This window comes from Mobula hypostoma, chromosome 6, assembly GCF_963921235.1.
Source record: "Mobula hypostoma chromosome 6, sMobHyp1.1, whole genome shotgun sequence".
NCBI classification, from domain to species: domain Eukaryota; kingdom Metazoa; phylum Chordata; class Chondrichthyes; order Myliobatiformes; family Myliobatidae; genus Mobula; species Mobula hypostoma.
Window position 1 is genome coordinate 113,102,001 of NC_086102.1, and position 26,309 is coordinate 113,128,309.

Here is a 26,309-nt window from a genome sequence, read left to right on the forward strand (position 1 = left end):
TGCTCCAAAACTGCATTTGAGTCAACATCTCACATTTAGCTCTAACAAGCAGCAGAGTGCAATCTCTTCAGACACCCTGCACCTCATATTTAACAGGCAAGCAAGGATCCTGTTTTGTCTATTAAAACTGACACTTTTTAAAAAAAAAGATAAGATGCAATGGGTTATTAGCTAGATTAGCCTTTTATTAGCTAGATTGCTGGTGTACAAACAGCTGAAAGTTAGACACTCCCAGTGGCTGACATTTACTGGTCCTTCAGCTCCCGGAGGCGACGAATGGCGGACTTCACAGTGACAGCTGAAGTCGTGCTGGGGAAAGAAAAAGACATAATTAGAGGGACGGAAACCTATCAATCCCAACCCCCACCCCCCCCCATCAGCCACCACTCTGAGCTGTATGCATATATTCCAAAGCTGACAGCAAAGGAAGACTTCCTCACCTCTTGCTGTTAGTGTAGATGGACAAACAGTGGACCAAAGAGTACATTCCCATGTCCTACAACTTGCAGCAGGAACATCCTACCAATTTTTATATACATCCTTTGCTGAAGTTAATAAAACCAGGTCACACCTGTTGTTCATGGCGAATACAGAAGAACTTGTCACTTTAATATAAGGGAGCTTTTCCTAGGGAGTTGCCTAATTAGTGTGAGAGCCTATTTGGCCTCTCCAATTGTCCGAAGTGCCCAAACCAATTACCAAGCATCCACAGTAATCTCATTGCCCAGCACCAAGTGCATTACCTTCTACAGCCATGGTGGTTAAGAAGTGGCAGACGTCGAGTACATGGATTAACTTCACTCAGCTAAGTGAAGTGATCCAACACACTGACTTGTACCTCACAAGTCAGATGGTTAGATTTATAGCATCAGTGTTACCCATCATTTATCAAACTACCTCTGAATATAGTCCAGGACTTGTGGGGGTAAATGGGCACTTCACTTGCTGAGTTACAAATGGAACTACATAATGCCTCCTCTGACCTGTGATGGAAGATGATGCAGCTGAGGATGACTGAGCCCAGCTCACTGCCCTTAGAGCCTTCTGCAGCGATGTGCTGGGATGTTTAACCTCCAACACCTCCCTCCGTGAGATCAGACTCCTACCACTGGACAGTTTGCCCCTTAATGCCAAATAGGTCAGTTTTACCAAGGCTCCTCGATACCACACTTGGTATTAGCGTCCTTCTCAACCCCATTTTTCTGCCTGCTCCCGTACCTTTGACACCCTGACAAATCAAGAACCTATCAACCTCCACTTTAAATAAATATACCCAGTGGCTTGGCCTCCAGACAGCAGTGGCAATGAATTCCACAAATTCACTACCTCCTGGCTAAAGAATTTCTTCAGCACCTCTGTTCCAAATGGATGTTCCTCTGTTCTGAGGCTGTGCCTTTAGTCCTAGACTCACTCACTATAGGAAACACCCTCTCCACATCCACTCCATCTAGACCTTTCAATATTCGATAGGTTTCAAGTATGGACACAGAGCCACTAAACACTCCTCGTGTTAACCCCTTCATTCCCAGAATCATTCTGACAAAACCACCTCTGGGCCCCTCCAATGTCTGTATATCTTTTCTCAGATAAGGGGCTTAAAACTACTCACAACACTCCTAGAGCCTTATAAAGCCTCAGCATTACTCTTGTATTCTAATCCTCTCAAGATAAATGCCAACACTGCATTTGCCTCCCTTACAATTGATTCCACCTCAAGTTCCTTTGTACCTGTGATTTTTGAATTTTCTCATTTAGAAAATATTCTAGACCCTTATTCCTTCTACCAAAGTGCATGACCGTACACTTACACTATAGTCCATCTGCCACTTTTTACCCTCCACCTTATCTTTGTATTGTCTGCAAATTTGGCCACAAAGCCATCAATTCCGCTATCCCAATAATTGACATTCAAGGTGAATAAAAGTTGTAATAAGAGAATTTGCTGTCCCCACCCCCCAACTCTGCACCACCAGTCTCAGTTTCAGGCATCATCCCCATATTCTTGGATTCCTGTAATAGTCAAAAATAGACAACAGGTGCAAGAGTAGGCCATTCGGCCCTTCGAGCCAGCACTGCCATTCACTGTGATCATGGCTGATCATCCACAATCAGTACCCAGTTCCTGCCTTATCCCCATAACCTTTGATTCCACTATCTTTAAGAGCTCTATCCCTCTCTTTCTTGAAAGCATCCAGAGACTTTGCCTCCACAGCCTTCTGGGGCAGAGCATTCCATATATCCATATGTCCATTTCCAACAATGTTATCCCTACAATGTAGTTGATACATTTTGGGAAGTTAAATCCAGGTAGGACATATACAATAAATATTAAGAAATGCAGATGAACAGAGAAAGCTACAGGTTCAAGTCCATAGTTCCTGGGTAGATGTGAGATGAATATATGTGACTTACTTGTCTTCAGGGCATAAAATGTAAAAGTCAAATAATATGTCGCAATTAAAAACCCATAACCCATATGCTATAGGAGCAGAATTACACCATTCAGCCCATCATGTCTCTTCTGCTATTCCATCATGGCTGATTAATTATACCTTTACACCCCATTCTCCTGTCTTCACCCAGTTGACATCTTTACTCATCAAGAACCAATCAACCCCGGCTTTAAGTATACCCAATGTCCTGGTAACCCTACCCACATCCACCACAGGATAGGCCACTAAGAATCCAATGCTGGCCACTACACTATCAGAAGGATGAGGTGCTACCAGTGAGTGCAGAGGCAGCTCACCAGGATGTTGCCTTTAGTTCTGGAGAGACTGGATTGGTTGGGCTCAGGCTTGTTTTCCCTGCAGTGAAGGAGACTGAGTGGTGACATGAAATAAGAGAGGGTGGAAGGTTATTTAAAGGTGTTAAAGAAAGTTTTTTGAAGAGAGAATGGTTAAGAACTGAAACACATCAGACAAACTGGTTGAATCACATGAACCATTATGGTTAGAAGCATTCAAATGGACAAGACACGAATGCAGGCAAATAAATGGGATAAAAGGTTAGCCACAGACAAACAAGAGAGAATCTGCAGTTGCTACAAATTCAAGTAACACACACAAAATACTGGAGGAACTCAGCAGGACTACCAAAACATCGACTCTACTCTTTTCCATAGATGCTGCTTGGCCTGCTGAGTTCCTCTAACATTTTGTGTATTACTTGGGATAACCAAAGCCCATTTTATACTGTGCTTACGCCACTCAGTTTTATATACTTCTACCATGATTCCTTCAGCCTTCTCTACACGGAAACCTAGCCTATCCATTCTAATTGTTACTAAAACACAGCATCCCAGGCAACATCTTAGACAATCTATTTCTGCACCCTTTCCAGTGCAACCACATTCCTGCTCGAGTGCAGTGGCCACATGGTCTTTGTGCTGCTGTATCCTACAAAGGACTGCTGCACGACTTGAGTTGTTACCACCCAGTTACGCTAAATCCATATCAACCCCAATCTGTATACACCTCCCCCCCCTGCCCCCGACACACATCCTACAGATTCTACACAGCAGGGACAACTCGCAGCAGTCAATCAACCAACTAAATTACTCATTCCTGTGACCAGGAAGGAACTGGAACGGGTGCATTATGGTTACATGTACTGAGGTACAGTGAAAAGCTTGTCTTGCGTATTGCTCATACAGACCTGATCATTACACAGTGCACTGGGGTAGAATACCAGCTCAAGCAATAACAATGCAGAATAAAGTGGAACAGCTACAGAGAAACTACAGCACCTCCAAGTCGAATCTGCTTACAACATCATAAGACCACCTAGTCTACTCTGCAAGAATAAATCCAGTAAATCCACGTTGAACTGATTCGAAAGCAAGATGGGTTATGCGATCTCTGCTGGTTCAAAAGGTGAAGCGCTGGCAGTGCGCAAAGGGAGGAGTACACAGACTGTTCCAAGTAGAACCATTCACACAGTGGGAGTGAAGAGGAATCGTGAAAATACAAGCACACGTCAGGGATGTTCACTCTGCAGCCATGAGCCCCCAAAGCAGTGCCAGGGTGAATGCCATCTCCTTAAGACTGGAGTGGGAGGGCAAAGTTCTATGTGGCAGCAAAGACATTGGAAAGATGAGTAAAGTTGTGTCAGGAGCATGTGCACCTGGGATCCAGATTAAAAACAGAACATGACACAAAATCAAACTGCAAATCTCTGGTTTATTATCTGCAGTGTGCATATTTTCACAGGATAATTAAGACCAAAGAAGTGAATGTGTGGCTCAAAGATTGGTCTGGAAGGAACAAAATTCAGTTCCGTGTGACTGGGACAGATGAACTACGACCCAGCTGATGCATGCTGGACAGGTATAGGCAAGGCTTCGTACCAAATTTATTTTGGCAACTGGGGGAGGTAAACAATCAGCTCCAGTGAGCAGAAATACAGAATAGAGAGATCCTATCAGGCAGGTAGGGTGATGAAGGCCTTAGGATATTTGTCTTACATAGAATACAAGAAAAAGGAGGCCTTTCTTCAGCTTTGTACAACACTATTTAGACCACAGTTGGACCACTTGTGTGCAAGTCTGGCAGCCAGTACAGGTGCAGGAGACTCAGTGGTTCAGTATCAGCTGGGTTTATGTCTCTGCCACAAATCAACAAATTTCACTTCACATGTCAGTGAAAATACACTATAAAAGATTAAACCACAAGCAGTTCTGATGATCATTCAGTAGGAAAGGATGTCATTAAGCCAGAAAAGATTCCCAGGGATGTTACTGGGACTGGAAGGCTTGAGCTACATGCACAGACTGGATATCTTCCCTCAGGAATGATGGTATAGAACTGAGGGATAACTTTACAAAGTCATGAGAGGCTTAGATAAGGTGTATAGTTAAAGCATTTTACTAAGGCTCAGAGAGGCAAAGTTTTCCCACATAGGGTAAATGGAACAAGCTGCCAGAGAAAGCAGTAGGATCGGTACAATTCGAATCTTTGAAATACATTTCAACAGGCCAGGTTGAACTGAAATGATTTAAGCTGTGGCCTGCAAGCATCAGCACTTGCATTCAGGGACTCAGTTAATGGTCTGTTGTGTTATTTATTTACTTTTCATTGTTTGCACAATTTGTTCTTTTCTGACACATGTTGGTGATTGGCAGTCTTTGTTGTGTGTGTTTTTTTAAAAATGGGTTCTACTGTGTTTCTTTGATTTGTGGCTGCCCGCAAGAAGGCTGTGTGCATTCTTTGGTAATAAATATACTTTGAACTCGGGTTGCGAGGGATATGGGCCAAAAGGGACTACTCAGGGAGGCACCTTGCTAGGCTAAGGGGTCTATTTCAGTGTCGAATACCTCTAGGAATCTAATACATAAATGGTATATAACCATATAACAATTACAGCACGGAAACAGGCCATCTCGGCCCTTCTAGTCCGTGCCGAACTCTTACTCTCACCTAGTCCCCCCGACCTGCATTCACCCCATAACCCTCCATTCCTTCCTGTCCATATATCCATCCAATTTAACTTTAAACAACAACGTCGAACCTGCCTCAACCACTTCTGCTGGAAGCTCGTTCCACACAGCTACCACTGTCTGAGTAAAGAAGTTCCCCCTCATGTTACCCCTAAACTTTTGCCCTTTAACTCTCAACTCATGTCCTCTTGTTTGAATCTCCCCCACTCTCAATGGAAAAAGCCTATCCACGTCAACTCTATCTATCCCCCTCATAATTTTAAATACCCCTATCAAGTCCTCCCTCGACCTTCTACGCTCCAAAGAATGAAGACCCAACTTGTTCAACCTTTCTCTGTAACTTAGGAGATGAAACCCAGGTAACATTCTAGTAAATCTTCTCTGTACTCTCTCAACTTTGTTGACATCTTTCCTATAATTCGGTGACCAAAACTGTACACAATACTCCAAATTTGGCCTCACCAATGCCTTGTACAATTTCAACATTACATCCCAACTCCTATACTCAATGCTCTGATTTATAAAGGCCAGCATACCAAAAGCTTTCTTCACCATCCTATCCACATGAGATTCCACCTTCAGGGAACTATGCACCATTATTCCTAGATCCCTCTGTTCCACTGCATCCTTCAAGGGTAAAAGTTCAAAATCAGCAGAATATCCCACATTTGTAAATGAGGTAGTAATCAATTGCATCAAGCAGCTGACAAAATGGACGGATAACCAGCAGATTAAGGTTGGAACAACAAGAGACAATATGATCGAAATGTGCCAAGAACTGAAAAGTGGCAGAGTACACATGGCTGTCTATCTTGGCACAGAGAAACAGTACAAAAGCAATGTTCAGACACAACTGGTACATGGCATCCAATCCTCATTAACTGAAGACTGAGCATGAAGCTTCCCTCCCAGAAAGGGCCTGCGAATAGTTTCAGCTATAGGATTGGACTGGAGAATCTGGAGATAACCCTGAAGCACAAGAGGCAGTACAGTTGAGAAAGATGCAGTAGATAATGACTGGTTTGTGTTAACAGAAGGAACATAATCAGGTAGTGAAAGGGTTACTACAGCTCCAGCCCATTGCTACACATTTATCAGTACCCACCCCACTTGCCAGTATTAACCAGTCTTGCACATTCCAGTATCTGCCCAGATTCCTCCAAAATCTCTTTTAGCATTTCATCCCAGATACCAACTACCCTGTATGTGAAGCATTTATCCCTCAGATCGCCTTTAAACGCCTTCCTCTCACCTTCAGCTTTAGATTGTTAACTTTAATTTTAGTTAAGGAACACAACTCAGAAGGTGCAGGTTTATGCAAAGATTTGTTGTTTTACTGTGTTCATGATTTGGAATTTACCAACTGCCACAGTGGTGGAAGCAGCCTCATGAACAGTAGCAATTCCAGTTCTGAAGACCAACAAGATCTCACCAAAACTCTGCACAACTTCAGCAAGAGTTCCTCACTGGAACCAACTTGCAATTACCGCTGCCCTATGAGTGCTTTACAGAGCCGAATATTTACTTTCTAAATCCCATGAAACAACACGTCCCTCAGTACACAAATGTTTTCCGAGTTAGACCATTTCTTTACTCTTGTCAATGTGAATGACCTCACAGCAATGTATGTCACGTTTTACCCACACTCTCCAAAGTAACGACTCCTCTCACTCATCTATCAACAGGCTCACTGCATTATTATGGGACAGATTTCCTAATGTATATATGCCCAGGCATTTGAATAGCCTTATGCCTCAAATTTCCACACTGTCACAATGTTCCCTGTGGACTCAATGGTAGGCTGCAGTTGAGAGGGGGTTCACTATCAGAACATGCAATAAATCAGATCTTACAAATTTTCCAAACTGCAGATTAGGAGATAAAAGTGTGTGCAATTCATTCTAGATTAATGTGAACATGTACGATGCTCCCAGGTCATCTACAGATACAGGTATCTTTCACCCATCAGCTCAGTACTTACTTGTAGGCCCAGGCTCCTCCAGCTACTGTCTTCATGCAGGACCCACAATGCCAGATTCCAACAGCTCTCCTCTTCATCTTGGTCTGTGGGAAGGAGAGATTCAGGAGTTACTACCAGTGAAACTCACACAATCCTTGTACGGTACAACTAGGATCAGCAGCTCCAGAAATTTCCACGGATACCAAGAGCAGACCCATGGTAGACTTTGGACAATCCCTAAGCCGTGGATTGACTGTGGGGGAAATGGACTGACAGTACTTTGGGCTGAACAACTTGTTCAGAGCAAGCAACAGACAAATACAGCAAGGAAACAGGCTCTCTGGCCCACATCCCTTCAAACTCTGCCTTCCACTTACCTATTCAATGACAGTATTGTACCTACCTCAACCACTTCCTCTGGCGCTCATTATCTCTGTCCCTTTTAAATCTTTCCCCTCACCCTCAATCTATGTCCTCTGGTATTGAACTCCCCCACCCTGGTGAAGACCTTACAATTATCCACCAATCATAACATTTCTCTCAACACTGCCACTCGTTCTTCTATGTTCCAAGGAATAAAGACCAATGCTAGCCAACCTCTCCCTATAACCCAATCCTGGTTAACATCCTTGTAAATCTCTTCTGCATTCTAGCTGTTTCTGCAACTGCACAGTGTTAAGGGCAGCCTCACCAACAACCTAATTAACTACAATATGTCCCAACTCCCATCTTTGATGTCCTGAAGGTCAGTGTGCCACCCAGTCTACCCGTGACTTCAACAACAATGCACGTATACTCCCTAGCTCCCTTGTAGAGAACCTAACCTTCCAGACCAGCCTTCCTGCCTAGTGGGATCTCTTGTCAAAGGCTACCAACACTCTCCAGAGTCATCCTATCATCTACCCTTTTGGCTACCTCTTCAAAGAACGCCCAGATTCATCAAAACGATTTCCCATGGACAAAGTTATGCTGACTCCTCCTAAGATGTAATGTGCAGTGAGACTGTGAAGATGAATAGAGAGGGCATAAACAGTCAGTTGGAAGGGTCAAAACATTTTTGACTTTAAAAAGACAGCAGATGAACATGAGCAGATGAATGGTGATGAACATAGAGCTTGAATCAGTACATGGAATTATGACTGAGAGACTTGACTGTTGCACCAGCAGGTTGATGTTCTAGTGCCTAAATGTTTCAAAAGTGATAGGGAGGGTGGTAGAAGTGGAGCACCCAAACCCCTGAACTCACTTTGTAGGACCTCATCATCCTTCCTGCCTATATCATGTTTACCAAAGTAGACTACAGGTGTGCGCTGCTTAACGTCCATTCACACAACGTCCGATCGCATATACGTACGTAGTCCCGATCGGAGAACGTGATGCAGCGGACATAACCAACCTCGTGTATTGCGCGTCTCTTGAGTGTAGTAACGTTATCTCTCTGTTTAATTCTCTTTCGAAAATATTACCATAAAGTGCAACAGCAAAACCGCTCCTAGTAATAGCAGCAGCAAGAAGCAAAGGAAAAGTATTGATTTGGAAGTGAAACAAAAGGTTATTAAACAATATGAAAGTGGAAAACCAGTGAATGCTATTGCTCAGGATTTAGGCATGTCGCACTCAACAATCATGACCATCCTGAAAATCAAAGAAAAAGTTCTCGAAGCTGTTAAAGGATCGGCTTCACTGAAAACTACAAGGCTCATGAAAATGCAAGACAGACCTATATCGGATATGGAGAAATTGCTAATGACATGGATTTAGTCAATACAGGTACACTACAGTACTCCATATAGGTTTGCTAAGTATACAATATGGTGTTCGCACAATGTCTGATTTCACAGAACGTATCATGGACGTTAAGCGATGCATACCCGCATAACCTCCGACTGCTCACTCTTCCCCTTAAGAATGCGGTGAACTCAATCCAAGATTCCCTAACCCTGGCACCTGGGTGGCAACATGCCATTCAGGAATCTCATTCGCGTCCACAGAACTTCGTCTGTTGCCCTAACCAGGTAATCCCCAATCACCCCTGCTCACCTTCCACAGATCCAGACTTAGTGGCTGAGACATTACTGCCAGGGCTTTCCCCTGATACACCGTTCCTACCCCCTCCCCCCATAACACTATCCAAAACAATGTACTTGTTATGCAGGGGGATGGCCACAGGGATACTCTGCACTGATTAATTATTCCCTTGGTCTCTCCTGACAGTCACCCATCCTCCACTTTGGGGTGAATGTCCCCCTGTATCACCCGTCAATCAACCCCTCATCCAGCTCTCTAACAATCTGCAAGGGACTGCAGCCAGACGCACTTCTCACCGGTGTAATCAGGAACAATGGAGCTCTCCCTGACTTACCGCAGCCTGGAAGAGGAGCACGCCACCGCCCCAGCTGTCAATTCTGGTAGCAGAGCATTCGGGGTGACACCATTAAAGCTGGGGGCGTTGAACTTCGGAGTTCAAATCTGGCATCCTCTGTAAGCAAGTTTCTACATTCTTCCTTGTGTGTGTATGGGTTTCCTCCCAGAGCCCAAAGATGGATCATTTAGAGGGTTAATTGGTCACTGTAAATTGTCCTATGGTTAGGTGGGTTGCTGGGGCCAGAAGGACCTGTTCTGTACTATACCTGTAAAATACCCACTGCTCTTACCTGTGCAATAAAGTAACAGTAGCCCCCACCCCTTCTCACTGAAGCTTTGAGCCAAAGCCTCAGCTCCCCAGTCCAACACCAGCCCACTGCAACAATGACTGCTCCCACAATGGCCACTCACTTCACTAACTTTTCATTAGCTACTGCCAATTACTTAATTACCCAATGTGTGAGCTGGGGCTTTTCTAGTTGCAGTGAAGGAGGATGAGAGGCAGCTTCAGGAATTATCACGTGTACATCGAAACACAGTGAAATGCATCACTTTCATTAATGACCAACACAGCCGAGGAGGAGCTGGGGGCATCCCACAAGTGGTGCCACACCTTCCGGCACCAAAACAGAACACAACAAAACACCAGCGGCAAAACAAGCCCCATTCGTCCCACCCACGCAAACCAACAGTCCTCGAACGCTACCACAGGCCATCTTCTGCCTCCCAAGGACCTGGATTCAGACTTGCAGACTTTGGGCCTTCAATGTCCCCAGTGGACTTGCAGAAATTCACAGACCTGGGACTCCAGCCAACAGGCCTAGACTTAGAACTCCTGATTTGATCCTCAATATTGACTCCAGGACCTGCTGATCATGGAACACCAGGCCGCGAACTCCACTTGCTCATCAGATCTCGTTCCTCCCGACCGCATGGGACCCGTCAACAACTCCCGACACTGGGTGGAGTAAGGGGTGCTATGAGCCTTCACCCATGCGGGCCTGCCGGCCCAATTCCCCAGCTCGCGGATGTTCCAGGCCCACGCTGCTGGCCTTCAACGCAGAGCAGAGACTCAAGACTCTGTCCTGTCCTCTAATTTTCTCCACACCTGACCCCTAACTCCAATCCCTGTCCCCAAAACCATACCCATGACCCCCCCCCACAAAAAGGAGCCGCAACCTCAACCCCAAGATGTTAAATAACGTGAGAGGCATAGATAGCCCGTACCCTTTTCCAGCGTGGCAATGATGAGTAGCAGAAGATGGCCATTAAGTGAGTGGAGTAAAGTTTGGTGAAGATGTCAAAGATAGTTCTCTTTAAACAGAATGCTGGGTGCCTGGAACATGCTACCAAGGAATGTGATAGAAGTAGACACATTAGGACATTTAAAAGGCTCGTCTAGGTTAAACCAGACCGTCTATGCAAAGGCTGATAGGTCCTATCCCTCCAGTAACTGTCCCATCACTCATTGATTAGCCTTTTTAAATATTAACTACCTTCTAATTCAGAAACTTCACCAATGCCCAACAATAAAGCACCCATCTCCACAGAGGTCTGCCACCACTCCAGCTAAGCCTGAGGACATCCTCAGTCAGGCCCTGTGGACTTAGCCAGCTGAATGTACTGTAAGGAAGCAGGTAAGATAGCAAGGGGTCCTCTTCAATGCCAGCCCCCTCGATCGTGCTACGACTCACCTTCCCACAGAAGGAGCAGGTGTACTTGGCGTGTTGGCTGATCTCGATCTTTTTCACCATTTTGCGGAGAGATGCTCCGTACCGGGTGCCATACTTGCCCACGATCCCAACCTTCTTTGTGCGTTTCGCCTGGAAAAGAGTAAGTGGTCAGTCCGGCTCCATGCTCCCTCCTTCCACCCAGATGCCCCATCTCTGCCCGCTTCCACCAGACCACACAGCACCACATTTCGGATTCCCACTGGATCCCCAGATACAGTATCAACTCCACAGGCGGAGGCACCATTGCTGAAACCTGCAGACCCCAGCTTCAGAACCAGATCCTCAAGCACGCTCCCCAACCTCCTCTCACCATTTGCCACTGCCCCAGAGTGCGGCCTGTTCTCCCAGATATCACTACCCTGTACCCCCTGTCCCATCCAGGACCTCGAGTTCTAACCCACCCTCCATCCCCTTTCCCCACTCCGCACCCCTCCCCTTAGGCCACCCACTCCCCAACCTACCGGGGCCTGGTACCCCAGTTTGCACGGTCGTGACCCTAATTACAACCGCCATAGTCTCCCCATACAGCACCCTCTCTACCCGAGCTCACCCCTGGTTCAAGCCCCGATCTACCCCAGCAATGCCGGCCCACTTCCCGGTTCTCCACCGGCCTTGGTCTCCCTCTCTGCCCACGGTTCTCGAACCGGCTCCCCGGTGTCTCCCCTCAGTTCCCCCTCCCACCCAGACCTCACCCCTCAGTACCCCCACCCCGGCCTCTCTCCGCTCACAACACTCGGCCACCGCACGGATCTGCGCCGAACCCGGTGCCACCACAGACGAGGAGGAGCAGGACCCCGGAGTCCCGGAGAGGTTTCGCGGCTTCCCGCTCACGTATCCAGACCCCGGTGCCGATGGCGGCAGATGGGCGCTCCCCCCAGACCCGGTGCGGGCCTGAACGGGGCGGATGGCGGCGGATTCCCGCTTCCCTCCCCCCTCGGTCCCGGCCGCGGCCGCTCACCATCGTCCCAGATCCAGCAGAGGGCCAGCCCCTTCGCGCACGCGCAATATGACAGTCAGCCGGCGGATGTGGCGTCACCTCTCGGGCGCAACAACGAGAGATTCCGACCGCCGAGGGTCCGGGGGCAACTGGGAAGCGAAAATGACCGGGTGGTCAGTCCGAGGGTGGGGGTGTTCGCGGTCCGGTTTGCAAGGAGCAGCCGTGGGTCCGTGGTGATCCGGACCGGCAAGCACCCGGGGGGATTGGGCCCGGGGCTGGCGGACGGTCTGGGGGTCTAGAAGCTTGGCAACCAGTCCGGGAGAGGGGGAGCTGGGGCAAAGACCGTGACCTTCTCGCCTGTTTGTTCCCTTCATTGCCCGCTCCCGTAAGTTCGCAGTGGTACCTGGTACAGACTGAGGGGGGAGAGGGGAGAAGCAACACGCACGAACTCAGTCCTGATGAAGGGTCTCGGCCCGAAACGTCCACTATACTCTTGTCTATAGATGCAGCCTGGCCTGCTGAGTACCTCCAGCATTTTGTCTGTGTTGCTCTGGATTTCCAGCATCTGCAGATTTTCTCGTGTTTGGGAAAGGAGAGAAGTTAGGTTTGACCCAGCCAGAGCATAAAGAGTCAGTCCATTAACCCACCACGACCTCCAAATCAACCGCTCCTCTCCGCAGCCCCTCAGCACCCTTCATTCCCCCATAGAAACACAGAAATCTACAGCGTATTACAGACCCTTCGGCCCACAATGTTGTGCCGACTCTAGAAACAACTTGGAATTTTACTACAGCGTAGCCCTCTATGCTCCACGTATCTATATAAGAGTGTCTTAAAAGACCCAATTGTATCCACCTCCACCACCTTCGCTGGCAGTGCATTCCACGCACCCACCATTCTCTGTGAAAAACCTACCCCTGACCTCTGTATCTACTTCCAAGCACCTTAAAGCTATACCCCCTCATGTTAGCATTTCAGCCCTGGCTATCCATATGACCAATGCCTCTCAACATTTTATACACCTCTATCAGGTCACCTCTCATCCTCTGTTGGTCCAAGGAGAAAAGGCCAGATTCACTCAGCCTATATCTCATAAGGCATGCTCTCCAATCAAGGCAACACCTTTCTAAATATCCTCTGCACTCTCTCTATAGTATCCACATCCTTCCTGTAGTGAGGTGACCAGAACTGAACACAGTACTCCAAGTGGGGTCTAACTAAGGACTTACATAGCTCACGGGTCTTGAACTCAATCCTACTGTTGATGGAAAGGCCTATACACCTTAACAATACTGTCAACCTACGCAGCAGCTTTGACTGTCCTATCGACATGGACCTTAAGATCTTGTTGATCCTCCACACTGCCAGGAGTCTTACCATTAATATTGTAATTTGTCTTCGAATTTGACCTATTGAAATTAACCACTTCACACCACTGCCCAGTTTTGCATCCTATTAATGTCATGCTATAACCTCTGACCACCCTGCAGACTATCCACAACACCCCCAACTTTTGTGTCATCAGCAAACTTACTAACCCACCCTTCTACTTCCTCATCCAGGTCATTTATAAAACTTATAAAGAGGCAGATTTGCAGAACAGATTCCCCGAGGCACACCACTGGTCACCGTCCTGCATGCAGAATATGAATCATCTACAACCACCCTTTGCCTTCTGTGGGCAAGCCAATTCTGGACCCACAAAGCAAGGTCTCTTTGGATCCCATGCCTCCTTACTTTCTGAATAAGCCTTGCATGGGAAACCTTATCAAATGCCTTACTGAAATCCATATACACTACATCCACTGCTCTACCTTCATCAATGTGTTTTGTACATCCTCAAAGAATTCAATCAGGATTGTAAGGCATGATCTGCCCTCGATAAAGCCATGCTGACTATCCCTAATCAGATTATGTTTCTCCAAATGCTCATAAATCCTGCCTCTCAGGATCTCCTACAACAACTTGCCACCATTGAAGTCAGACTCACTGGTCTATAATTTCCTGGGTTATCCTTACTTCCTTTCCTGAACAGGGGAACAATGTTTGCAACCCTCCAAACCTCCGGTACTTCACCCTTCCCTATTGATGATGCAAAGATCATTGCCAGAGGCTCAGCAAACTACTCACTTACTTCCTACAGTAGCCTGAGGTATATCTCGTCTGGACCTGGTGACTTATCTAACTAAATACATTTCATAAACTGCAGCACAACCTTTTTCTTAATCTCTATATGCTCAAGCATTTCAATCATCCCCACAATTGCCAAGGTCCTTCTCACTGGTGAATACTGAAGCAGAGTATTCATTAAGTACCTCCGCTACCTCCTTCGGCTCCATGCACTATTGCACCAGATTGATCCTATTCTCACACGGCTCATCCTCTTGCTCTTCATGGAGAATGCCTTGGGGTTTTCCTGAATCTGCTCGCCAAGGCCTTAAAATGTCCCCTTCTAGCTCTGCTATTTTCATTCTTGAGCTCCTTCCTGGCACCCTTGTACTTTTCTGGAGCTCTAACAGTACTTAGTTTCTTGAACCTTTTGTAAGCTTTTCTTCTCAACCAGATTTTCTACATCAGTTCTACACCATTGTTCATTTACCCTACCATCCTTTCCTTGTCGCAATGGAACATACCTATGCAGAATGCCATGCAAATGTTCCCTGCTGCTTCCAATTTATGTTCCCAAGTTCCTGCCTATTAGCAGCATGTTTTCCCCTACCCCAATTAAATGTTTTCCCAAATTGTCTGCTCCTATCCCTCTCCAGCTATGGTAAAGGAGGTAGAGTTGTGATCATTACCTCCAAATTGCTCTTCCACCGAGATATCTGACACCTGACCAGGTTCATTTCCCAATACCAGATCAAGTACAGCCTCTTCTTTAGTTGGCTTTTCTATATATTGCGTCAGGAAACCTTCCTGAACACACCTAACAAACTCCACTCCATCTAAACCTCTTGTTCTAAGGAGATGCCAGTCAATATTAGGAAAGTTAAAATCACCCACCACAACAATCCTGTTATTATTGCACCATTCCAGAATCTGCCTCCCTATCTGCTCCTCTATTGCTATTGGGTGGATCTACAAAAAACACCCAGTAGAGTTATTGCCCCTTCCTGTTCTGACTTTCACCCACAATGACTCAGTAGACAATCCCTCCATGACTTCCTCCTTTTCTGCAGCCATGATACGATCCCTGATTAGCAATGTCACACCCCCACCTCTGTTGCCTCCCTCCCTGTCCTTCTTAAAACATCTAAAGCCCGGCACACTCAGCACCCATTCCTACCCCTGAGACATCTAAATCTCTGCAACAGCCACAACATCATTGTTCCACATATTGATCCACACTCCAAGTTCATCCGCTTTGCTTATGATTAAAATAGACATTAAAATAGAAACACCTCAAACCATCTGGCTGAGTGCATCTTTGCTCTATCATCTGCTTATCCTTCCTCATAAACTCCCTCCAAGCTGTCTCTACTTATGCGTTAAACCCCCATCCTCTGCCTCTTCACTTCGGTTCCCACCCCACAGCATATCTAGTTTAAACTACCTCCAACAGGATTAGCAAACCTCCCTCCCAGGATATTGGTTCCCCTCTAGTTCAGGTGTAACCTGTCCCACCTGTAGAGGTCACCCCTTCCTCAGAAAAGGGTCCAATGATCCACGAACTTGAAACGCTGTCCCCTGAACCATCTCCTCAGCCACTCATTCATCTGCACTATCTTCCTGTTCTGACCTTCCTTAGCTCATGGCACTTGGAGTAACCCAGAGGTTACCACCTTGGAGGTCCTGCAGTTTCCTTCCTAACTCCCAAAACTTACTGCGCAGGACCTCTACCCCTCTCCTGCCTATGTCATTGGTACTAACATGTACCACATCCTCCGGTTACTCACCCTCCCCTTCAAGAATATTCTGGACCCTAGCACCCAACAGGCAACACACTATCCTAGCATCTCTTTTGCTGCTGCAGAATCTCCTATCTATCCCCCTAGCTATCGAATCCCATGACCATTGCTCTGCCTGACTTCACCCTTCTCTTCTGAGGCTCAGAGCTGACCACAGTGCTATTGGTCTGGCTGCTGCTGCTTTTCCCAGATAGGTCATCCTCCTCAGAAGTATCCAAAGGGGTATACAGTACCTGTTGCTGAGGGAAATGACCACAGGGGAACCCTGCCCTGACTTCCCTCTCTCGGTGTTCACCCATATACTACCCAAGTTCTGCACTCTGGGTATAACCACTTATCAAAAGTTGTATCTATCAATTGCTCTGCCTCCCGGATAATCTTAAGTTCATTCAACTCCAGCTCCAGCTCCTTAATGCTATCTTTCGTGAGCTGGAGCTGGCTGCATTTCCCACTGATGTAGTCATCAGGAAGACTATCAGGTCCCATGAATTCCCCCATCCTACGGGAGGAGCATTCCTCTGCCATATCTGCCATCCTGCCTGCACTCTACAATGGGCAACAAGACCGAATCAGCAATAATGAAAGGAAAAAAATGCCTCCATGCCCTGCCACTTTATACTGCACTCCACACCTCGTACCTACAATCACTGCCCTACGGTTTTCACGTGCCCTTTACTCTCCAGAAGAGTTCCTCTTGCCAAGTCCCTTTGTCACTATCATTTCCTGTCAGAGACATTTTTAGTGCTACTTAATGCACATACTATCAGTCTATGTACAGTATATAAGCTAATCTTATCCGTATGTATAGGGCCACATGCAGTTACTTGTACATTGTGTTTTATACAGTTGCTTTTATATTCATATTTAATGTGTTTTTATATCCATTGTGTTTTTTAATGCTGCATCGGATCCGGAGTAACAATCATTTTGTTCACCCTTCCACTTCTATGCTGAAGAATGATGGACAGAGAAAGCAGGATCCCCAGTGGCCACACGGTTTAATTCCACATCCCATTCCCATTCTGATATGTCTATCCGCGACCTCCTCTATTGTCAAGGTGAAGCCACACTCGGGTTGGAGGAACAACACCTTATATTCCGTCTGGGTAGCCTCCAACCTGATGGCATGAACATTGACTTCTCTAACTTCCGTTAATGCCCCACCTCCCCTTTGGACCCCATTCCTTATTTATTTATTTATCTCCCCCCCCCCCACCCTCCCCTTTCTCTCTCTCTCTTTTTTCTCCCTCTGTCTCTCTCACTATAACTCCCTGCCCATTCTCTGGGCTCCCTTCCCCCTTTCTTTCTCCCTAGGCCTCCCATCCCATGATCCTCTCCCTTCTCCAGCCTAGTATCCCTTTTGCCAACCAACTTGCCAGCTCTTAGCTCCATCCCTCCCCCTCCTGTCTTCTCCTATCATTTCAGATCTCTTACTATCTCTTCTTTCAGTTAGTCCTGATGAAAGGTCTCAGCCCGAAATGTCGACAGTACCTCTTCCTATAGATGCTGCCTGACCTGCTGCATTCACCAGCATTTTTTGTGTGTGTGGTTTGGACTTCCAGCATCTGCAGATTTCCTTGTGTTTGGTCTATATTTCCTTTCTTTTGCCTTCTTCCCTTCTTAAAGAGTGGAGTGACATTTGCAACCTCCCAGTCCTCCGGGACCACGCCAGAATCAAGTGATTCTTGAAAGATCATGACCAATGCAATCTTCATCTCTTCAGCAACTTCTCTCAGGACTCTGGGATGTAGTCCATCTGGTCCAGGTTACTCATCCACCGTAAGACCTTTGAATTTGCCTAGTACCTTTTCCTTTGTAATAGCAATGGCACTCACTCCTGCTCCCTGACACTCACGGACCTCTGGCACACTGCTCGTGTCTTCCACAGTGAAGACTGATGCAAAGTACCCATTAAGTTTATCTGCCATTTTTTATCCCCCATTACTACCTCACCAGCATCATTTTTCAGTGGGCCAATAACAACCCTCACCTCCCTTTTACTTTTTATATAACTGAAAAACTTCTGGTACCCTGCTTTATATTATTGGCTAGTTTGCCCTCATATTTCATCATTTCCTTCTTATAGCTTTTTTTGAATTACTTTTTGTTGGATTTTAAAAGCTTCCCAATCATCCAACTTCCCACTCACTTTTGCTACCTTATATGCCCTTACCTTGGCTATTATGTAGTCCTTAATTTCCCTTGTTGCCTACACCTGCCATTTGAGAACAACTTCTTCTGTGGGACATATCTATCCTGTGCGTTATGAACTATTCCCAGAAACTTCAGCCATCTCTGCTCTGCCGTCATCCTCATCAGTATCCTCCTCCAATCCACCTGGGCAAGCTCCTCTCTCTCATGCCTCTGTAATTCCCTTCAGTATGTGATACTTATATATGTGACTTATGCTTCTTCCTCTCGAATTGCAATATGAATTCAATCATATTAAAATCACTGCCTCTTAAGGGTTCCTTTACATTAAGCTCCCTAATAAGATCTCGGTTATTACACAACACCCAATCTAAGATAGCCTTTCCCTGAGTAGGCTCAAGCACAAACTGTTCTAAAAAGCTATCTTGTAGGTATTCAACAAATTCCCTCTCTTGTGATTCGACACCAACCTGATTTTCCCAATCCCTTTGCATATTGGTTCCCCATTGCAATTGTGACATTATCCTTATTACATGTCTTTTCCAGCTCCCTTTGCAATCTCAACCCCACATCTTGGCTACCATTTGTAGGCCTACATATGATTCCAAAAATGTTTTCTTTCCACCTTTGTCGTTTCTTAACTCCACAAAGATTCAACATTCTCTGACCCTATGTCACCTCTTTCTAAAGATGTAATTCCATCTCTTACCAACAGAGTCACACCACCGTCTGTGCCTTCCTGCCTGTCCTTTTGATACAAGGTATATCCTTTGATTGTGTCTCCACTAAATCATTCAGAGTCTTCTCCTATCAGAAGCCCCAAATGAACCATGAGATCCAAAATCTGCTGAGAGCCAGATCAGAGGCATTCAATTCTAATGACCAAGAGGTCCAGGTACGATCTCTGGAAAGCCATGTCATGGACAAAGTGGCAATTCCACAGCAAAACTGAATCAACGAGGGATGCTCAGCAGCTGTGGCAGGGCTTGAATACTATCACCTCTTAAAAAGTTAAATCGTGATATAGGAGACAACTAGGCTTCACTTCCAGAAGAACTCAATGCCTTCCATGCTCTCTTTGACCAGCAAAACATGGAGGAACCATCACAACCTCTCACAGCCCCCAATGATCCTATGATCTCAGTCTCTGAAGCCGAGGTGTGAGCTGCCTTTAGGAGGGTGAAACCATGAAAAGCTTCCGGCCCGGATAGGGTACCTGGCCAACTACTGAAGGCCTGTGCTGATCCTGTCTGGAGTGGTCACTGAGGTATTTAATCTCTCACTTTAGCAGTGTGTGGTACCCACCTGCTTCAAGCAGGCTTCAATTATTCTGGTGCCCAAGAAGAGCATGGTGACCTGCCTCAATGATGTTGCCCATAGCACTTACATCCATAGAGGTGAAGTGCTTTGAGAGGTTGGTGATGAAACATATCAACGCCTGACTGAGTAGTGACTTGAATCCACTCTAATTTGCCTCCTGGAGCCACAGGTCTACAGCAGATGCCATTGCACTGGCTCTGCACTCGTCTCTGCAATATCTGGACAGCAGGATATCTATACATCAGGATGTTCCTCATCAACTACATCTCAGCATTCAATACCACCATCCCCTCAAAACTATTCAGTAAGCTCCAAAATCTTGGCCTCAATACCTCTTTGTGGAATTGGATCCTGGATTTCCTCACTTGCAGACCCCAGTCAGTTTGGATTGGCAACAACATCTCCTCCACAATCTCCATCAGCACAGGTACTCCACAAGACTGTGTGCTTATCCCCCTGCTCTACACTTACAACTGTGTGGCTAAGCACAGCTCCAATGCCATATTCAAGTTTGTTGATGACATCACTGTCATAGGGCATATCAAAGTATTGATGAATTGGCATATAGGAGGGAGACATAAGAACAACCTCTTACTCAACGTCAGTAAGACCAATGAGATTATTACAGACTTCAGGAGAAAGAAACCAAATGTCCATGAGTCAATACTCAAGAAGATCAGAGGTGGAAAGGGTCAGCAACTTTAAATTTCTAGGTGTTATTATTTTGGGAGACCTGGCCTGGGCCCAGCCCACACGTGCATTTACAAAGAAAGCACAGCAGCACCTCTACTTCCCTAGGAGTTTGCAGAGAATTGGTATGACATCAAAAATGTTTGACAAACCTATATAGATGTATAGTGGAAATCAAATTGACTGGCTGCATCACAGCCCTTGAACAGAAAGTCCTACAAAAAGTAGTGGATTTGGCCCAGTCCAGCCCTCCTAACCACTGAGCATATCTATATTAAACACAGTCACGGGAAGGCAGCATCCATCATCAGGTACCCCCACCATCCAGGACATACTCTCTTCTTGCTGCTGTCATCAAGAAGGTACAGGAGCCTCAGGACTCACACCACCAGGTTCAGGAACAGTCACTACCCCTCAAACATTAGGCTCACCAGCCTATAGGGCCCTGGCTTGTCCATGTAGCCCTGTTGAATATATAGGTATCCGTTAGTCTCGTGAGACTATGGATTTGCACCTTGGAAGGCTTCCAGGGCGCAGGCCTGGGCAAGGTTGTATGGAAGACGGGCAGTTACCTATGCTGCAAGTCTCCCCTCTCCATGCCACCAATGTTATCCAAGGGAAGGGCACTAGGGCCGATACAGCTTGGCACCGGTGTCGTCGCAGAGCAATGTGTGGTTAAGTGCCTTGCTCAAGGACACAACACACTGCCTCAGCTGAGGCTCGAACTAGCGACCTTCAGATCACTAGACTGACGCCTTAACCACTTGGCCATGCACCAACACCCCTGCTGAATAACAACAAAAGCATCCAGTCTTCCAGTCCCTCTCTTATGTGGTATTTTGCTCTCTACTGAGCAAAATACCACAAGGGATCAAATAATGATTATGTACTCATTAACAGAGCAATTATTAAAACAAAAACTCCTAAAACCCCTTAAATTTCACTCAAAACAAAAAACTTCCAGACTTTATTAAAAATAGTTTTATTATAATTGAAACCTCATTCTGCATTAAACATTCCACTGATCATTAAGACAATGAAACATATTCTAGGTCTCAGCATTATTGTTTTTTTTAAAAGACCGAAGAGATGCAACTCAGAGGCCTGCTGCAAATTTCAGTTCGATGACCCTGCTCAAGACCAATTTCACTCCAACAACCCATTGCTCCAGTTCAGTCATTTATTTACAAGTTGTGCAATCAGTAGAGGGAGTGCATGGGCGCAGAGCAGAACAGCGCTTACACACAATGCAAGCTGAATTAAAGACCAATCACTTAATACAAGCTTTTTCCACTACTTCCCAAAATATTCATCAATTTTTTTCTTCTTAACAGGAGTCTCTGCTTGATCAGTTTGCTCGACAGTGTCGATACACAGGTCGGCAGCTTCAAGGAGAAGAGCTTCGTCACTGGCCTCTTCAGAATCAACCAAATTCAGCTGGAAGAAGTCCATCAGCTTTGTTTGTTTCTGACCCTGCACAAATATATAATCCTGGTTAAAAATAGAGAAAAACTGATCCAATCCACTTTCAGCAACAATTGGAAGGATATTAATCTACATGTGGATGGCAAAGCTAGCCCAGATGAGAAGGGCAGAGATAATTGTTTCAATAAAAAAAAAGCAGCACCATCCGGAACTGTCCCAATTCTATCTCACTGCAGAGTTCCAGGTCAAGTTCATGACTTCTTTATAAGGACATCCCTAAGCTTTGACAAAAATATGACTGATTATCTCCCACTTTCAAATCTCTTACTATCTTTTCTTTCAGTTAGTCCTGATGAAGGGTCTTGGCACGAAATGTCGACTGTACCTCTTCCTAGAGATGCTGCCTGGCCTGCTGTGTTCACCAGCAATTTTTATGTGTGTTTCTTGGATTTCCAGCATCTGCAGATTTCCTTGTGTTTACTGATTATTATATTCAGTTTGAGGAAGAGAAGAAAGGATCCAAGACCAAAAATCTAAACTCAGTAGGTTAAAAGTTAAAATACTTAATGCCCTAATTTAAGATCAATCTAACCCTTCCCTCCAACATAGCCCTCCATTTTTTAATCTCCATGTGCCTACCTAGGAGTTTCTTAAATGCTGTTAGTGAATTTGCTTCAACCACCACCCCTAGCAGGGATTTCCACACACCCACCACTCTTTTTAAAGAAATCACCTCTGACATCCCCCCTATACTTTCCTCCAATCAGTTTAAAATTATGCTCCCTTGTATTATCCATTTCCACCCTGGGAAAATATCTCTGGCTATCCACTCGATCATGTCTCTTGTCATTTTGTACATCTTTATCAAGTCACCTCTCATCCTCCTTTGCTCCAAAGAGAAAAGCATCCTGGTAAATCTCCTCTTCACCTTCTCTAAAGCTTCTCCATCCTTCCTACGACAAGGCAACCAGATCTGAACATAATATCTGAAGTGAAATCCAATGAGTTTTGTAGAGCTGCAGCATTACCTCATGCGTCTTAAACTCAACCCCCTGACTAACGAAGGCTAACACACCATCTGCCTTCTTAAACACCCTAACAACTTGTGCAACAACTTTGAGGGATCTATTACATAGACCAAGCTCCCTTTGCTCCTCCACACTGCCAAGAATCCTGCCATTAACCCTATGTTTTGCCTGTAAATTTGACCTTCCAAAATGAATCACTTCACTCTTTTCAGGGTTGAACTACATCTGAATGAGCCTACCAGGGGAACGTTATAAAACGCTTTACTAAAATACATACACACATCCACTGCTCGACCTTCATCAAGGTGCTTTGTCACATTCTCAAAGAATTCAATCAGGCTCATGAGGTAGAACCTGCCCGTCATAAAGCCACACTGATAATCCTTAACCAGAGTGTGCTTCTCCAAATGCTCAGAAATCCTGTGTCTAAGAATCCTCTCCAATAATTTGCCCACCACTGAAGAAAGACTCACTGGCTCACTGGTTTATAATTCCCAGGATTATCCCTACTCCCTTTCTTGAACAAAGTAATAACGTTTGACAACCTCCAATCATCTGGTATTACTCCTGTGCCCAGTGAGGATGCAAAGATTATCACCAAAGGTGCAGCATTCTCTTTCCTCGATTCCCATAGTAACCTGGGGTATATCTCTGGAGGCAGTTTATCTACTGATATTTTTCATAAGCTCACTGATTCTTACAGCTACCTGGACTATACCTCTTCCCACTGTCACTTGTAAAAATGTCACTCCTTTCTCTCAATTCCTCCATCTCTGCCGCATCTGTTCTCAGGATGAAGCTTTTCATCCCAGAACTAAAGTGATGTCCTCCTTCTTCAAAGAAAGGGGCTTCCCTTTCTCCACCATCAACAAGCCCTCAACCGCATCTCTTCCATCTTGCACACGTCTGCTCTCACCCCATCCTCCTGCCATCCCACCAGGGACAGGGTTCATCTTGTCCTCACCTACCACTCCAGTAGCCTCTGTGTCCAGCAAATAATTCTCCGTAACTTCCACCATCTCCAATGGGATCCTAGCACTAAACACATCTTTTCCCTCCCCCCCCCCCAACAATTTCTGCTGTCCACAGGGACAGCTCCCTTATCTGGTGCCGCCTATATAATCGGTGAGACCCGACATCTAAGGGAGACCGCTTCGCTGAGCACCTACACTCCGTCCGCCAGAAAAAGTGGGATCTTCCAGCGGCCACCCATTTTAATTTTAATTCCCATTCCAACTTGTCAGTCCATGGCCTCTTCTACTGCCACGATGAGGCCACACTCACCTTATGTTCTATCCGGGTAGCCTCTGAAGTGATGGCATGAACATCGATTTCTCCAACTTCAGGAAATTGACCCTCCCTTCACCATTCCCATTTCCCTCTCTCACCTCACCCTCTTATCTGTCCATCACCTCCCTCTGGTACTCCTCTCTTCCCTTTCTTCCATGGCCTTCTGTCCTCTACTATCAGATTCCCCCTTCTCCAGCCCTTTCTCTCTCTCACCTATCAACTTCCCAGCTCTCTACTTCACCCCTCCCCCTCTCCCAGCTTCACCTATCACCTACTAACTTGTACTTCTTCCTCGCCTCTCCCCACCTTCCTGCTTCTCATCTTTTCCCCCCCAGTGCTGATAAAGGGTCTTAGCTCAAAATGTTGACTGCTTGCTTCCCCCCTCCCCGCAATAGGTGCTGCCTGGCCTGCTGAGTTCCTCCAGCATTCTGTGTGTTGCTGGGGTACATTTTGACTGGCCCCAGAAGCTTATCTATCTGAATGTTTTTTCTAAAGTTCCAGTACATTCTCCTTCACCTGTTTTATCACAAACTCAAGTTCCCTTTCACTGGTGAATACTGAAGCCAAATATTCAATAAACTGGACTGGTCAAAGAATACTGAGGCTGTCTACAAGAAGGGTCAGAGCCGCTTCTATTTCCTGAGGAGACTGAGGTCCTTTAACATCTGCCGGACGATGCTGAGGATGTTCTACGAGTCTGTGGTGGCCAGTGCGATCATGTTTGCTGTTGTGTGCTGGGGCAGCAGGCTGAGGGTAGCAGACACCAACAGAATCAACAAACTCATTCGTACGGCCAGTGATGTTGTGGAGATGGAACTGGACTCTCTGACGGTGGTGTCTGAAAAGAGGATGCTGTCTAAGTTGCATGCCATCTTGGACAATGTCTCCCATCCACTACATAATGTACTGGTTGGGCACAGGAGTACATTCAGCCAGAGACTCATTTCACCGAGATGCAACACAGAGCGTCACAGGAAGTCATTCCTGCCTGTGGCCATCAAATTTTACAACTCCTCCCTTGGGAGGGTCAGACACCCTGAGCCAATAGGCTGGTCCTGGACTTATTTCCTGCATAAATACTTTACGTATTACTATTTAACTATTTATGGTTTTATTACTATTTATTATTTAACGTGCAACTGTGACAAAAACCAATTTCCCCCGGGATCAATAAAGTATGACTATGACTAGGTCCTCCAACTCCTCCGACTCCAGGCATATTTCATCTACTATCAGATTTGTCCTATCCTCACTCTAATTGTTGGGGGTATTCTTATTCCTACTCACTAAGGACTTCTCATGCCCCCTCTAGCTCTCCCAAGTTCATTCTTCAGCTTCTGACAGAAGATTAGCAAAGAGTGGGAATAAAGGTAGCCTTTCCTAGTTGGCTGCTGGTGACTACTGGTGTTCCACAGGGGTTGGTGTTGAGACTGCTTTTCTTCATGTTAAGTGTCACTGATTTGGATGACAGAATTGATGGCTTTGTGGCCAAGTTTGAGTATGATACAAAGATAAGTGGGGAGGCAGGTAGTAGGAAGCAGGGAGCCTGCATAAGTACTTAGACAGATTGGAAGAATGGGCAAAGAAGTGGTAGAGGGAACAAATGTAGACAAGTTTATGGTCATGGACTTCGGTAAAACGTATAAAGGTGTAGACTATTTTCTAAAAGGGGAGAGAATTCAAAAATCAGGAGGTGTAAAGGGATTTGGGAGTCCTCACGCAGGATTCCCTAAAGGTTAACTTGCAGGTTAATTTGGTGGTGAGGAAGGCAAATACAATGTCAACGTTAACTTTGAGTTAACAAAAGCAAGATAAAAGATAAAAGGAAGGATGTAATGCTGAGGCTTTATAGGACATTGGTCAGATTGCACTTGGGAGTATTACAAACAGTTTTGGGCCCCTTATCTACAAAAAGATGTGCTGGAGAGGATCCAGAGGAGTTCTCAAGAATGATTCCAGGGATGAAAGGATTCACATAGGAGGAGTGTTTCCTCTGGGACTGTATTCGCTGGAGTTTAGAAGAATGAGGATACCTTCTAACTCTCTAGAGTCTCATTCGATCCTTG

The 26,309-nt window shown here is 45.8% G+C and overlaps 2 protein-coding genes across 2 annotated transcripts in view; both read right to left on the reverse strand.

The window, feature by feature from the left end:
* Nucleotides 1–164: 164 nt before the first annotated feature.
* Nucleotides 165–12,571, reverse strand: rpl37a (ribosomal protein L37a). The gene is made up of 4 exons (XM_063051489.1): nt 12,453–12,571; nt 11,456–11,584; nt 7,419–7,501; nt 165–309 (listed from the first exon to the last, which is right to left on the reverse strand). The coding sequence occupies exons 1-4, from the start codon at nt 12,453–12,455 to the stop codon at nt 246–248; spliced, it is 279 nt and encodes a 92-aa protein (XP_062907559.1). The 5' UTR covers nt 12,456–12,571; the 3' UTR covers nt 165–245.
* Nucleotides 12,572–21,471: 8,900 nt separating this feature from the next.
* The window catches only part of smarcal1 (SWI/SNF related, matrix associated, actin dependent regulator of chromatin, subfamily a-like 1), a 50,785-nt gene continuing 45,947 nt past the window's right edge, over nt 21,472–26,309 (reverse strand). The window contains exon 16 of the mRNA XM_063051490.1: nt 21,472–21,973. Coding sequence (XP_062907560.1) covers nt 21,794–21,973 — 180 coding nt within the window. The 3' untranslated portion in view covers nt 21,472–21,793. The remainder of the gene's footprint in view (nt 21,974–26,309) is intronic.